This window comes from Metarhizium robertsii (genome assembly GCF_000187425.2).
Source record: "Metarhizium robertsii ARSEF 23 chromosome Unknown MAA_Scf_3, whole genome shotgun sequence".
Taxonomy (NCBI): domain Eukaryota; kingdom Fungi; phylum Ascomycota; class Sordariomycetes; order Hypocreales; family Clavicipitaceae; genus Metarhizium; species Metarhizium robertsii.
The window spans coordinates 5,102,526-5,115,899 of NW_011942171.1; the positions used below are offsets into that span (position 1 = coordinate 5,102,526).

A 13,374-nucleotide genomic window follows, 5' to 3' on the forward strand; every position below is an offset into this window, starting at 1 on the left:
GTGTAATAGGTGGAAAGTGGTTGAGCTACCTGCTTGTCGTGGACGAATGACCTCCTGAGTAATACATCATGATCGCGACAAGGGAAGCACGGGAATAACTATAAATTGGCGCTTCTAGAATCTAAAGTCAAGTAACCATGATCTATCGGTGTTGTCGTATCACGCCGAAAGTTGGAAAGTCGCCGAAAGACTCAAAGTGCCCCCGGTGCACACAACTCCTGGATAGTTCATGTAAACTCCGTACAGAGAAACAAGAGTTATAGGATACACATTCAGAAAGACCTTGGTGCCCCGTTCTGCTACTTTTCTTCTAATCCATTAGATTGTGCACGTGTGGTCCAAATGCGTCAAGTCTTCCCTTCCACCTTCTTCAATTTTGAGTTCCTTCGCCTTCTCGGAACGGTCCCATACTACGGGGCCGAAGTTGGCGAATGTCTCGAAACAGCGTCTAGGATCAAGGACGGCGACCCGGAGACCTGGTATCAAGCCTGGTGGGATATAGGACAGGAAGTACTTTCCCAGGCTGAGGACGCAGCAAAGACGGGCGACAAGACAGCAGCGAGTTGGGCGTACATCCGATCTGCCAATTACTTCCGCGCCAGTGAATTCTTGCTCCATTGCACGCCAAACGACCCTCGAATTCTTGCTGCGTCTCGGGCGAGCGTCGACGCTTTCAATAAAGGCTGGGTGCTGCTTGACGCGGATGTTCGAGAGGTAGAGATTCCGTACGACAATGACAAGACTCTCCCGGGGAGGCTGTATCTTCCTGCGGCGCAACACAGAGTCACCCAAAAGCTGCCATTGATTGTCCAAACAGGTGGCTTCGACTCTACCCAGGAAGAGTTGTACTTTTACGGCGCCGCTGGTGCATTGCCCCGCGGGTATGCTGTTCTGACCTTTGACGGCCCAGGCCAAGGTCGAGCTCTCCGCGAAAAGAAGCTGTACCTCCGACCAGACTGGGAGCATGTTACAGGACAGGTCTTGGACTTTGTGGTTGACAAGTTGTCGTCAGAGTATGACTTGGACCTGGATCGGCTCTCTGTCTTTGGAGCTTCCCTAGGCGGATATCTGTCTCTACGGGCTGCAACAGATGCCCGGATTAAGGCCTGTATTACGGTGGACGGCCCCTTCGACTTGTTTGAAATTACGAAGAGCCGTATGCCGGCTTGGTTTATCAATGGCTGGCTGAGCGGCTGGCTGAGTGACAAATTCGTCAATTCGGTCATTGGGTGTCTTGAAAGGGTGAATTTCCAACTGGCCTGGGAATTTGGGCACAGCAAGTGGGTGTACGGCGTCGACACTCCGGCCGATGTCTTGAGATTCATGCAAAAGTTCACTCTGCACAGTACAAAAAACGCAGTCTTATCCAACATCAAGTGCCCGACGCTTGTTACTGGTGCGGCGGACTCTTTCTACTTCACTCCAGATCAAAATGCACACAAGATTATGGAGGGTTTGACCTGTCTCAGCGACACTCAAAAGCGACTTTGGATTGGAAATGGGGTCAAGGGAGGTGGTTTACAAGCGAAAATCGGAGCTCTTGCACTCGTTCACTACGAAATGTTCGCCTGGTTGGACAAGACGTTTGGGATTGAGCGGGAGAACTTGATCAACAAGGTGTAGGTCCTGTATATTGATGTTGTCTACTACATTACAAGTTAAAGACTCTGGAGAGAAATATTTTTGCGCTCTTTCAATGAATAGTTTTCAGTGTCTTTTGAAGACTGATAAAAATAAAACCGCTAGTCTCGCATCGAAATTTACATGGATTTACAATAATGCTGAACTGGAGATGATGGACGCATGGATGTAATGCCGAATATCACACACCCTGTAAGCTTACACGGGTCTTATTTTTGTGACTCCACAGCCGGCCTAGCAAAGACATATATTGGATTTGTGGGCAGAGGCGTCAGATTATCTTTCGATAGTCCGTTGGGAACACGAACGTCTCTCGGCCCAGGCCCGTATGTAAGTCGCCGAACCAGACCATCTTGGCAAGCATATATGCATCCCCGGCACACGGAACTTACACTTGTCTTGGCCAATGAACAGTTTGTTTTGGACAAATTAGCACTTTGTCATAATGGCGCCATTTGGAAAAATCTACTCGTTCATGCCAAATGGCCGAGTTTTCAAGGTCAGTTCTTTGAGTCACATCAAAGCAATGACAACCAAATTTGACATAGCCATGAATTAACCACGGGCTCTAGATCATGGCAGCTGCCAAGTTGAACAATCTTGACATTGAGGTCGCAGACTACCAGCACATGGTAACGAACAAATCCGCCGGGTTTCTGGAGAAATTCCCTTTGGGTAAAGTCCCTGCCTTCGAGGGCGTGGACGGTCTATGCCTTTTTGAATCAGACGCTATCGCGCGATACATTGCTGCTTCCGGACCGTTTTCTTCCCAGCTACTTGGCTCCGATGCAGCGACATCCGCACAGATTCAACAGTGGGTGAGCTTTACAGAAGGAGAGATCTACCAAGCCGTACTCGAGCTAGTGATGTGGAGAGTTGGTATGCGCCCGTTTGAAGAAAGCACGGAGTGCAAGGCTCTCGATAAACTCGAGCGTGGTCTGAGTATTCTGGAAGGTCATTTGAAGAATAGGGAGTGGCTGGTTGGTCCGCAACTAACTCTGGCTGACTTGACGGCTGCGTCGGCTCTTGTGTGGGCGTTTATGCATATCATCGATGAGCCAATGCGCGAAGAATTCCCCAAGACGACGGCCTGGTATTTGCGGGTTATCGGGACGACTGGCATTGAATCCGTGTTTGGACCACCAAACTTGATTACGGCCAGGCGTACTGGGCCAACCTGTTGAGCGGCGATATACACGTTTGGGACTAAAGGTCTGAATGTGGATTACAAAGGGTAGACGGATAATGCTATATTTAGTTTCTATCACTTAGTCATTGAACTTGAGTCATGAAACGAGACTTCAATGAGCCTCCTAACTGTGAAAGGAATCAATAGCCCTATTCGTCCAAGAGAGTACATATGTAGGTAGAGTTAGTGATGGACCAAGAACGGATGCACCGAGTAGTAAACGGAGCTGGAGTTCAAGGCTTGTTCTCTGGGCCCAGTTGACAGTTGTTAAATTAGCGAAGTTGATTACTCCCACTACACATGGACTCATTTTCTTTTCTTCAGTACTCGTCTAAGATTCTCCGGAACATATATAGCATTTTATCGTCAATGGTATAAGCACCAGATTGAACAGAGCCTCTCAAATAGCATCGCGTGGTCCACTTGTAGAAATGTTTAATGTTTCGCGATATAATTTTTTGTGAACTACTTGAAACATTACAGATACAAAAGAAAAACCGGAAAAACTGAATAAACGATCTTACTTTTGCCACTTGATCACTCGCGGGCTTGATATCCTGAAACCTAATGCTTCTTGAGGGGAGCAAGCCCAAACGAGAGATTCTCAAAGTCTAGCTGGACATAAAGTCGTTTGAGAAACGCACCTCCCAGCAAGAGGACTTTTGAGTCCCCCGAACTAGTTCGTCCATACTTCCAAACATTTACATTGAGGTAGCACACAGGAGTCGCCGCGGACTCGAGTCTGATGATGTAGTCAGATTCCGGGATTGTGTAATTCTGTCGTCCATCTAGCTCATACACTAATGTCGGCCGGCTGCCTGTACTGTTACACGGAACCGTATACCAGTCTTGGCTTGCTCCGTTGTAGCCCGAAGACCCTTGTGCCATGATAGCTTGGACTGTGGCGTTACTGGCCCGTGTGCCGTTGACTTGTTTTACCAACCACTTATACGCATTCAGCGACAATGGTGCACCCAGGCCTTCTGAACCCTCGTCTAACAGTGCCAGAGTTTGCATGGAAACATTGTTTGAGCCTGAGAAATTGTAAATAAAGTTGGTAGACTCTTCTTCGCCCGAGATCCAAACTCCCGTAAGGGCGGTACTCCAGTAGTTGCTTTTCGGTGGATTATACGGGTAAAACGCCTCCGAGAGCCATGAAGGGTTCTGAATGCTATAAACCTGCATTCTGGATGCGTCATACATGGCTTGATCTGTGCCTCCAAGCACGAATTTGGCTTCCCCGCCAAGGCACGATTTTCTAGACGATAGAGAGGCGCAAGAATGCCAGCCAACTTTGGGCCCGAATACACCTGCCTTCCAAGCTTGGTAGTTTTGTGTGTAAAACGCTTCAGTAACGTCTGGCGTCACCGGAGCCATGCCATAGATGCCTCCAAACGGGACCTTGGGAATGACATCACCGCCGTACGGGAGGTCAGACACTTGAAGAGTAGTGTTGGTCGTGCAAATGTTGCTCACACAAACCGTGTCGGATGCGTAATCCACGGTAAAGTCTGGGGCGAATGCCGTAATGTCCCATTTGAGTTGCGGCAAGGACCTGTTATGAAAGCTACTGGATTTCCTTTCGTTGAAGAAGGCCTGACCATTGTTTCCAATGCACATTGGGATGTTCCACTGGTTCATGCATCGTCCAGACCGCACAAACAGAGAGATCCATGTCCAATCGCTAAGAACCGTCAACGGCTGCGGGGGAGTTCCAACGGAGATATTGAAAAGGTACCCAAAGCCATTCCAAACGGCAGGGACGGCGACGACGTCTTTACGTGCTGTTGCCGTATTGTTGGTCCGAGATGGGCACACTGCGGCAAAGCATACGCAAACGTAAGCCTGCAGGATGGCGAAATGGCTAAGGTGCATTGCAAACAACTCCTGACAAATAATAATGGAGGAAATAAGAAAACTCTACCGTAGGCTAAGTTTCCCCGTCTTCTTCTGTTATCAAGTGCAGTAATTGCCATTTAAAGTCTGAACTCTCCACATCCCCATCCTCAGTTGTCCTTTGGGCAACCCAGCCGCAATGTACCGGATTGATTGGGCCCCCGGCCGACGTGTAAGACGTAGAATCTTGGTTCAATGAGTTGTAAGATTTTTCTACCAGTTATTGCAGGCCAGGCGAGAGCATGGAACGGCTGACTTGGGTGCCGTGTTGCCGCCATCTCCACACATAAGTCGCCGACAACTTCTGGCACCGGTGCAATCTTTTGTTCTGGGCCCTGCATAGAACTTGACTGGATATGTCCATCTACGTGGAGCTCCAAGTTGAGCTTATCCTGGATTTCGCGGCCTATCCGTTGAAGCCAAGCCATGGGGTAACCACGAGTGAAGGTGGTATTGATGCAACTCTGCACCAACCTGCCCGTTGGACTGGCATCCTTATTTGGACTTGGGACTTTTCGTTTCAAACCGACATGGCTTTGCTTTGAAGACTTGACACACGCCGTGGCTGGTCTTGTACTCGCAATTATATGCGCTCTGTCACTGACAATTCATAGACTGCGCTCGGTAGCCTCCACTGTAATAAATTCGGTGCTTTATTCCGTCTACTATAGGCTCAAGATAAGCGGCTTATACATGGTCTGATATCGGTGAACCCAATCGGCCGGGTCATGCAGCATAGCCACATTAAGCGTCTGCCAATTTCCATTCATGCTCCTACACTCTGAGCCCATCGGACGCATTCGCCGAGGGACGTGGCATTTCCGGCTCCAATTGTCCATCGCCTCGTGAAACCATTGTTCAGTTATGGTGTGCTCGCCCGATCGGCCCCTTCCAGTCATTGATGCATACCCATTCCCGCAGCTGAGATGAATACACGAGCATCTAGGCCTGCCGTGGTACAAGTTTTCTGCTGGTCCTCCAAAGTAACAAAGTCGCCCAACAAGTCGCTCAGTTACCACCTACTATTAATCGATTCCAATAAGCCAGCCTAGGCAAGTACTCGTACGGAGCTTTGGAGTCATCGTTCGATCCGAGGGTTAGGAAATAAATTTTAATGCCTAGTTGCAGATCCGTATTATTATAGTATTCATACGAAGCCAAAATCCCTATACACCCGCATCCATTAAACCAAGTTAACTAGCTGCACTCCCTGCAATACCAGATTGGCCCCTGGACTCCTCCGCTTGTTAACGCCACTTTTCGCCAAATCCTGGTGAGCATTTCGTCAAGTGCTGCTTCTTCAGAGTAGATTCCAGTTTGGCACTCGGCAGTCCACAGCAACTCGACCACCTCTCTATGACGTTTAGCAATCGCGCATGTCAGCGGCGTCCGACCCTCCTTGTCCTTGAGGTGAATTCTCAACCCGTCTCTGGCGAGTAGGAGCTTTACCACTCCAGGGTGCCCATTCAGCGCTGCAGCATGTAAAGCAGTTTCACCTTTACGGTTCTGAGCGTCGAGTTCAACGCCGTCTTTGTCGAGGAGAAGCTCCACGACGGCCGTGTGTCCTTTATACGCCGACTCCCATAGTAAATCTGCCATGTTGATCTGCTCAGCGTCAGGTGTCTCTCCGACTTTGTCCAGAAGAAGCCTGACGACTTGTGCGTGTCCGCCGCGTGCTGCACCGATGAGCGGCTTCGCGTAATCCTCCGAGCCACATGCCACCCCATTCTTTTCAAGGAGGAGCTTAACAATCTCTTGATGCCCATGATCTGCTGCGACCGATAATGGAGTGGAGCCGTCCAATCTCTCAGTCTTGATATTTGCATTGCTGTTGTCGAGCAAAAGCCGTACAATCTCCTCATGTCCATTAGCTGCTGCAACGAGAGGTGCGCTTTCGAATTCATCAGTCGTCCGGTTAGGTTGTATGTCTTTGTGACCGAGAAGTAGTTTTACCACCGTTCCATGTCCATTTTCAGCTGCACGATACAGCGGTGTTTGACCCTCCACGTCCTCGGAATTCACATCCACCTTGTGGTTTGCAAGCAGCAGTTTTACAACTCCCTCATGCCCCCTTTCCGAGGCACAGTGTAGCGGTGTCTGCCCAATCGTGTCCGAGGCATTTGGATCAATATTGCCTTTGGCGACCAAAAGCTGTACCACAGCCTCGAATCCTTCGTGCGCCGCCCACCACAACAGTGTGCGGCGACCACGGTCTGAAAAGTTGGGATGAACGGCACCCCTCTGGAGATAGATCGCCGTTATTGTCTGACGCCAATCCTGCCCCACGATGGCATGCCGCGTCTGATCCGACATGGAGTCTCTTTCCTGGCAGCAGAAAGCGCCCTCCTCGGTGAGGAGTAGCCTCAGCACCAGCTCATACCAATTTGCTTCCCAGTCCTCGCATGGCTTCTTGCTGCGCGTGGCCCAAAGATTGGATTTGGCATGATGCTTTGCGAGTAGTTCTTCTACCATTTCTTCGCCCCGTGCTCTCAAGCAAACCTGATGACTATTCCGCCGATTCAGCCGTGTGTCGACAATCTTCTGGTATCGCCCTTTGGCAACCCACGAAAAAGAGCTGCGGCCGCTCGTATCCAGAGAGCAAGCGTCAACAGATTTATTGGCGAGTAAAAGCTTGAATGAGTGGGCGTGGCCCGCCTCGGCTGCCCAGGTCAGCGGCGTTCGACCATCAGAATCTGGAATATCGGGGTGGACGCGGCTCGTGGATAGGAGCAGTTGAACCACTGTGTCCATGCCATTTCCCGCTGCCCATGATAGTGGCGTTCGACCATTCTTGTCTTTTGAGTTGGGGTCAACTCCGTCGTTTGCTAGTAATCGTATTACTATTTCTTCTCGTCCACATCGCGCCGCGTGCGATAGCGGCGTCCGGCCATGCTTATCTCTTGAGTCCGGATCAACGTCATTTCTTGACAGCAACATCTTTACTGTTCTTCCGTTTCCGTATTGCGCTGCGATTGATAGTGCTGTCTGGCCATTGTCATGTTTTGAATTTGGACTAACGTCATTTCTTGCCAGTAACATCGTTACTACTTTGTGTTGTCCAGCTATGACCGCATGGGACAGCGGTGTTTGACCATAAATGTCGCTTGAGTCTGCATCAACGCCATCCTTTTCCAGTATTATGTTTATTATTTTTTCGTGCCCGAATTCCGCTGCGTGCGACAGCGGCGTCCGGCCATACTTGTCACTCAAATCTGGATCGACTTCAGCCTTTGCCAGTAATATGTTTACAATTTTTTCTTGTCCCCCTTGGGCTGCGTACGACAGCGGTGTCCGGTCATGCTCATCACTCGAATCTGGATTAATACTAGGTTCTTCCAGTAGTAATTTTGCGATTGTATACTGGCCATTCTTCACTGCGTGTGTTAGTGGTGTCATGCCATGGCAATCTTTCTCGTCTAGATGACCACTCGATAGCAGTGCCCTCACTGCTGAGACGTTTCCACTTTCCGCGGCGTGCGATAGCGGCGTCCGGCCTCTGCTGTCGGTGTGTTTGAAATATTTGAGTGGTTTAAGGTCGTCCTGTGTCAGCAGCAACTCTATCACGTCCTTCGTCGAGCTGGCTGCCGCTGCCCATGAGAGCGGTGGCCTTGCAGAATGCCCATCCCCCGAGTTGATGTCTGCTTTTCCTGTGGCGAGTAGCAACTCGACAACCTGTCTGTGTCCCCGCTCCGCAGCACATGATAATGGTCTTCTTCGTGATTGATGATCCCCCTCATCTGGCTTGATACCCTCAGCATCAAGCAGACGCTTAACTACCGCCACGTGCCCTTTTCCTGCCGCACAACATAGCGGATTGGGGGAGAGCTTGGAGCTTAATTTAACGTTTTTCGTCTTGACCAAGACATCAACCACTTCCTCGTGTCCGCATTCGGCAGCCAATGACAGTATGCTTTGTTGGACGAGACTATCCCTTACCTCTGGGTAACGAGCGGACATGACAAAAGGCATCTCGGCCGATGCCATTTCCCCAGGGTCTAGAATCCGTGATAGTACCGTTTGCTGGTCTGTGATCCAGAGATTTGGGCAGCTACCCTTTGTGGTAAGTAGGAGACTGACTACTGCTTTATGCCCGCTTCTTACGGCATAAGATAATGGAGACATGTCGAATATATCCCAAAGATGCGGGTTTTGTTTTTCTTCGAGCAGGAGCCTTGCCATCTTTTCAAGCCCGAAATCAGCGGCTAGGTGTAGTCCCGTCACTTTTCTCGAATCGTCTTGGTTTTCTTCCGAATAGGCATCATATATCCAATAATCCGAAGGATACATCGCCTGGTGCGCACCACGCACTTTGGCTTCATTTCTTAAAAATTTCAAGACTTGTTTGTGGTCCACCTGTGGAGCTACACGAGCATGATGGCCCCAGTTTCGTGCTGCGTAGTCGTAAAATGGATTTAGGTCTAATTTAGACCTCAGTGACCTTTCGGACGTACAGAAACCCTCATGGAAGACATCGAACGAAAGATATCTAAGGCAAGTTGTTGCAATGTCCTCTTGTGCATCAGGAACCCAATCGCCGAGAATTTGCTCCAAGTACTCCTGTGTGGTATGGTGAACTAGGCGGATTATATTGCTCTTTTCATCCACCGTCACCAGTCCACCGCATACATTGACCATGGACTCAATCGGCGTGTAGTTTTCTGGGTTAATCTGAGTGTCGTCGGCTTTCACGGCAAGGGCAACCTGGAGCTCCTTGGTCTTGAGTGGCCTCTTTGCGCAGCTGATCCATGATATAGTCCTTTTTGCAAGCTTTTCACAATCAGGTTCCTGCTGGTTGATTCGAATCATGGCATCATTGTACGCCTCGTATAATACGTTGTCTTGTTCCCCCTCACCTGCTCTTTTGTGGCGGTCTCGAAACTCGTTTAATGTCCTTTCCATTTGGGCTGGATTAATGGTATCCGCAAGGGATCGAACATAGAGCTGCGCTAGTAGAAACCTACTCGCATTTCAGTCAATGATTTCCTTTGTGTTACTCGAAGTCACGTACCTGCCGTCGACTGCTTCTACAATGACAGTCTTGATAGTCTCGCTGAGGCCGTTGTCAACCGGGAACTTCATGTCCGAAATGCGGTCCTCTACGTATTTCCGTACATCCCCATCATTAGCTCGGATCTCTAACGATAGGGCTCCCATAAACTTCTCCGCAATTTCTGGGACATGCCGTGATGTTGCAAAGATATTGGCCCCCGTCGCGGCCTGAAGAGCCAATATTTCCGAAATAAACGTGTTTCGGCAACAATCGGACGTCGGGCATTCATCAAGGGCGTCTACCACAAGAAAGAGTTTTGAATACATGGCTGCCACCGACTGAAGGGTCTCTAATATTTCTGAGTAAGATGGTCCCCGTACTTTATCTCTGTGTCGTTTGTATAGGCCCTTAACGGCGTCTGGCAATGCTGAAAACGGTTGACTCAACTGTTTCAGCAGACTTTTGATCAAGTCTCCAGCTTTATGGTCGGACCGAAAGTTGAAATAGATGTAAGCCAATCCAATTGTAGTATCACCCTGGAAAGACTTTTCAAGATGGTCGATAACCATGGCTGAAAGCGTCGTCTTACCCGCCCCGGGAATGCCTGGACAAAACAAGGTCTGGTTGCTTCCATTGATCCACTGCTGAAACTTGCCCGAGTCAAGAAGCCATTGCCCGGTTCCCGCCTGGCGCTTCTGAAGGTTGTCGTTTTGTTGAGGACCAAAACTCAGTGTCGTTATCCATTCGAGGGCTTGGAAGTGTTCCTGTCTATCCAGGTTGGATAGTGCTGTCGTCACTTTTTCCTCAGTTGTCTTTGACGTTTCTAGGGCTAAAGAAGAATTAGAATGCTAGTATCGAGATCAACGTTATCCATCGAAGTTGACAAATTACTAACCTTGGCCCACAATCTCCCACACTGGTGGCTCTCTATCAACCTCGTACGGTTGGACATATCCTAGAAGTTCCTTTGCAAATGCCGCGGCCACAGCGGCGGCATGCTTCTGCCACAGGTTGTTTCTATGGGAGTCAGCGTAGTCGCAAATTCCCCGAATCACCACACATGGGAAGCTGTTCATCAGTCCAGCCGCTTCCGTTTCCACACATAGAACATGGCCACCGAGGTTCCTATTCACTTTATCTCTGAACAGAGTGTTCTTGATGACCTCGTTACCCGATGCGATTAGACCGTAATGAATACGCATATCCCTGGACCCTCTGGATAGTGATTTGCCCAGATTGCAAGATTGGCAGCCTTGTTCTTCTTCGCTGTCTTGATCATGATACCTAACATGGGCGTAGTCTGCTCTGAACAAGACATCTTTGTTGCAATCACGTTCTAGGTATTCTGCCGCCATCTCGGGCCATTTTGTCTGCATTTCTTCAAGAAACTCCGGTATCCTGGAGCCCTCCAGCTCGTGATCCGTCCTTAATTTCGACACAGCTCTGAGTAGCAAAGTAGGCGGATTGTTGAGTGATCCGGTTCTCTCGAAGCCGTCTTGTTGGGCCGTACCCACGTCCCATTGAACCACTCCGGGAAACTGGTCTATGGGCAAACTGACCACCACATCTCCCAGACGAACTTTGGGAGGAATCCCTCCCCCAATACCAACCATTAAGCCAAACCTGATGGATGGAAAGGTGGTTACCATCCAGGCTGAGCTAGCTGCTGCTGCTGCATCGTGGGTAGCTTCTCCGCAAGGCAAGCAGGCTATGACAACGTTGTACTTCGCAATAGTTCCCAAGGTATACGTGTTCTTGTCGCTCCGAGGCTGTGGCAGATCCTCGTGAATGCAGTCCAACATGGCTTTGGCGGCAGTTTGCTCCTGCCACAGACCGCAGATCCAGCCCACGTTGTAGTCATTATGCTGCAGAAGTTGGGGAGCCATTTCTTTGACACGTACACTGAGAAAGACGTTGCCCAAGCTTCAGACAAGATCAAGGGTTGAGACGGTGCGACAAGTGAGGTCGACAGGGCTTGGAATTTGTGTTCAAATATTAATTCAATAATCAACTTTGGGTAATAGAAGCTGATCCTCGGTTTTTCAAGACGCCTTGAGGGGTCAGAGTCCTCTAGAAATACAAGAAGGTAGTGAGCCCTCGAGGCCTGAGGCAGCCCTCGAAAAGGTCCGGCTCCTGGTCCTCATGATAGCTTTCTTTGTTTCCATGTAACCTTTGTGGTCGGTGCCTTTGTTCGGGTCTTGGCCATGTGACAGACGGAAGCACGAGGACGACAATTGTCGAAATGGTAATGGTTGCGGTCACAGAGAGTAAAACGGCAAGGGGCACAACGTCATCGCACCGAAGGCGGAAATGAGAGAGAAGAGGCGGGCGGACAGGTGGGATCGAACCTCGCGGCGGCAACGATATTGAGCTGACTCCTTCTGCTGTGTGATAGCCTTTTTGATTCGAACATCGAAGCCGCCGCAAAGCCTCGGGTACTATTTGTGCTGTTTCTGAGAAACATGCAATCCAATATTCCTAAAATAGACGGCACAGTCGATTCAACACGATTTATTGTCATGACTTGATGGAATATTGTTTCACGGAGGTCACGTCAAGGCACGGGCCGACGCTCGAACCTGACGATTGTCACACAAGGGCTCGAGACCTAATTGACGCCTTGGACTTCCAGGCTCGCTTGCTCACGGCTTTGGGATATAAACAAGGGTCATCCGCCCTTGAAGCTTCGATAAAACCAAGGACCTTTATATTCAAGCGAATTATTAGATGAACATGAAGTTCATCCAAGCGCTTATACATCTTATACACCATCCCTTGTCACAGATACTTCCAAGACGGTGTGGCTGTCACCATCCATAATACCTTGCGCACGGGACAAAGCAGCGCTACAAGATGCCTCAAAATGTGACAGCTCATTGCTGACGGATGTGGTGTTGCTTTGTCCACTCAAAGCACATACCTGACCATGCTTTGCGTATCCCAGCAAACTCGGCATCGGATACAAAAACACGCGTCAATTCATGCTTTTGCTGTTTGGAATGCACCTTCACTAATATGACGCCTAGTGGGAGTGGGAGAAATCATGGTAGATCAGTCGACTTGTCCACGATATCTAGGTGTAGGTGTAGCTAAAGAAGGCTGGAAGCGTAGCGACACCGTTAGGCGCAATTTCGCCGCAGAGGGCTTTTGAGCATCATTTGTAAGGTGACTGGTCCATGCGGGTTTCAGGAAGTTGTCTTCCTTCGTTGGGCATCCAAGGGGAGCGATTGGGTCTGGTAACTTGACATTACATATGCGGGCAGAAGTCCGGTGTAGTCAGTCTAATATTTGACCTGTCAACCTTGAACTGCCATGGCGCACAACCCGGAACGCGGCGGCACTTGTGTTGAGCTCTCCTCGCAGATGATGCAGCTCTTGTGCAGCTTCACCTAACTGAGTCTCGACCAGACGCGATATGCATCATATATCAGCGCCCAGGGCTGGCCGCGTGCGCTCGGCTTCCTATTCTCCGATATCATACTTTTATCCTCGCTTGGCATGTTGTCGAACCCCCAGTAAATGTTGAATCAAATGTCCGGCCCGTTCCGTCCCTGGCGCCATTTCAGATCTTGTTCCCCCGAGGTCTGAGATATCGGACTTGGCGTCCCGGGAGCGGACAATGGCACATTGCCCGAAGAAACGGGACCATACATGTCAA

At 49.7% G+C, this 13,374-nt stretch overlaps 4 protein-coding genes across 4 annotated transcripts; 2 read left to right on the forward strand and 2 right to left on the reverse strand.

Annotated features, from left to right (window-relative positions):
* Positions 1–342: 342 nt before the first annotated feature.
* On the forward strand, positions 343–1,623 carry MAA_08519 (alpha/beta hydrolase; the record flags this gene model as incomplete). Its single annotated transcript, XM_007826517.1, has 1 exon — positions 343–1,623. One exon carries the CDS (start codon positions 343–345, stop codon positions 1,621–1,623), a length of 1,281 nt encoding a protein of 426 aa, XP_007824708.1.
* A 463-nt stretch (positions 1,624–2,086) lies between these two features.
* Positions 2,087–2,825, forward strand: MAA_08520 (translation elongation factor eEF-1B gamma subunit; the record flags this gene model as incomplete). Its single annotated transcript, XM_007826518.1, has 2 exons — positions 2,087–2,140; positions 2,214–2,825. The coding sequence occupies 2 exons, from the start codon at positions 2,087–2,089 to the stop codon at positions 2,823–2,825; spliced, it is 666 nt and encodes a 221-aa protein (XP_007824709.1).
* Positions 2,826–3,394: 569 nt separating this feature from the next.
* Positions 3,395–4,705, reverse strand: MAA_08521 (Peptidase aspartic; the record flags this gene model as incomplete). Its single annotated transcript, XM_007826519.1, has 1 exon — positions 3,395–4,705. The coding sequence occupies one exon, from the start codon at positions 4,703–4,705 to the stop codon at positions 3,395–3,397; it is 1,311 nt and encodes a 436-aa protein (XP_007824710.1).
* Positions 4,706–5,923: 1,218 nt separating this feature from the next.
* On the reverse strand, positions 5,924–11,602 carry MAA_08522 (ankyrin repeat protein; the record flags this gene model as incomplete). Its single annotated transcript, XM_007826520.1, has 3 exons — positions 5,924–9,683; positions 9,735–10,545; positions 10,612–11,602. 3 exons carry the CDS (start codon positions 11,600–11,602, stop codon positions 5,924–5,926), a joined length of 5,562 nt encoding a protein of 1,853 aa, XP_007824711.1.
* Between the last annotated feature and the right edge of the window lie 1,772 nt (positions 11,603–13,374).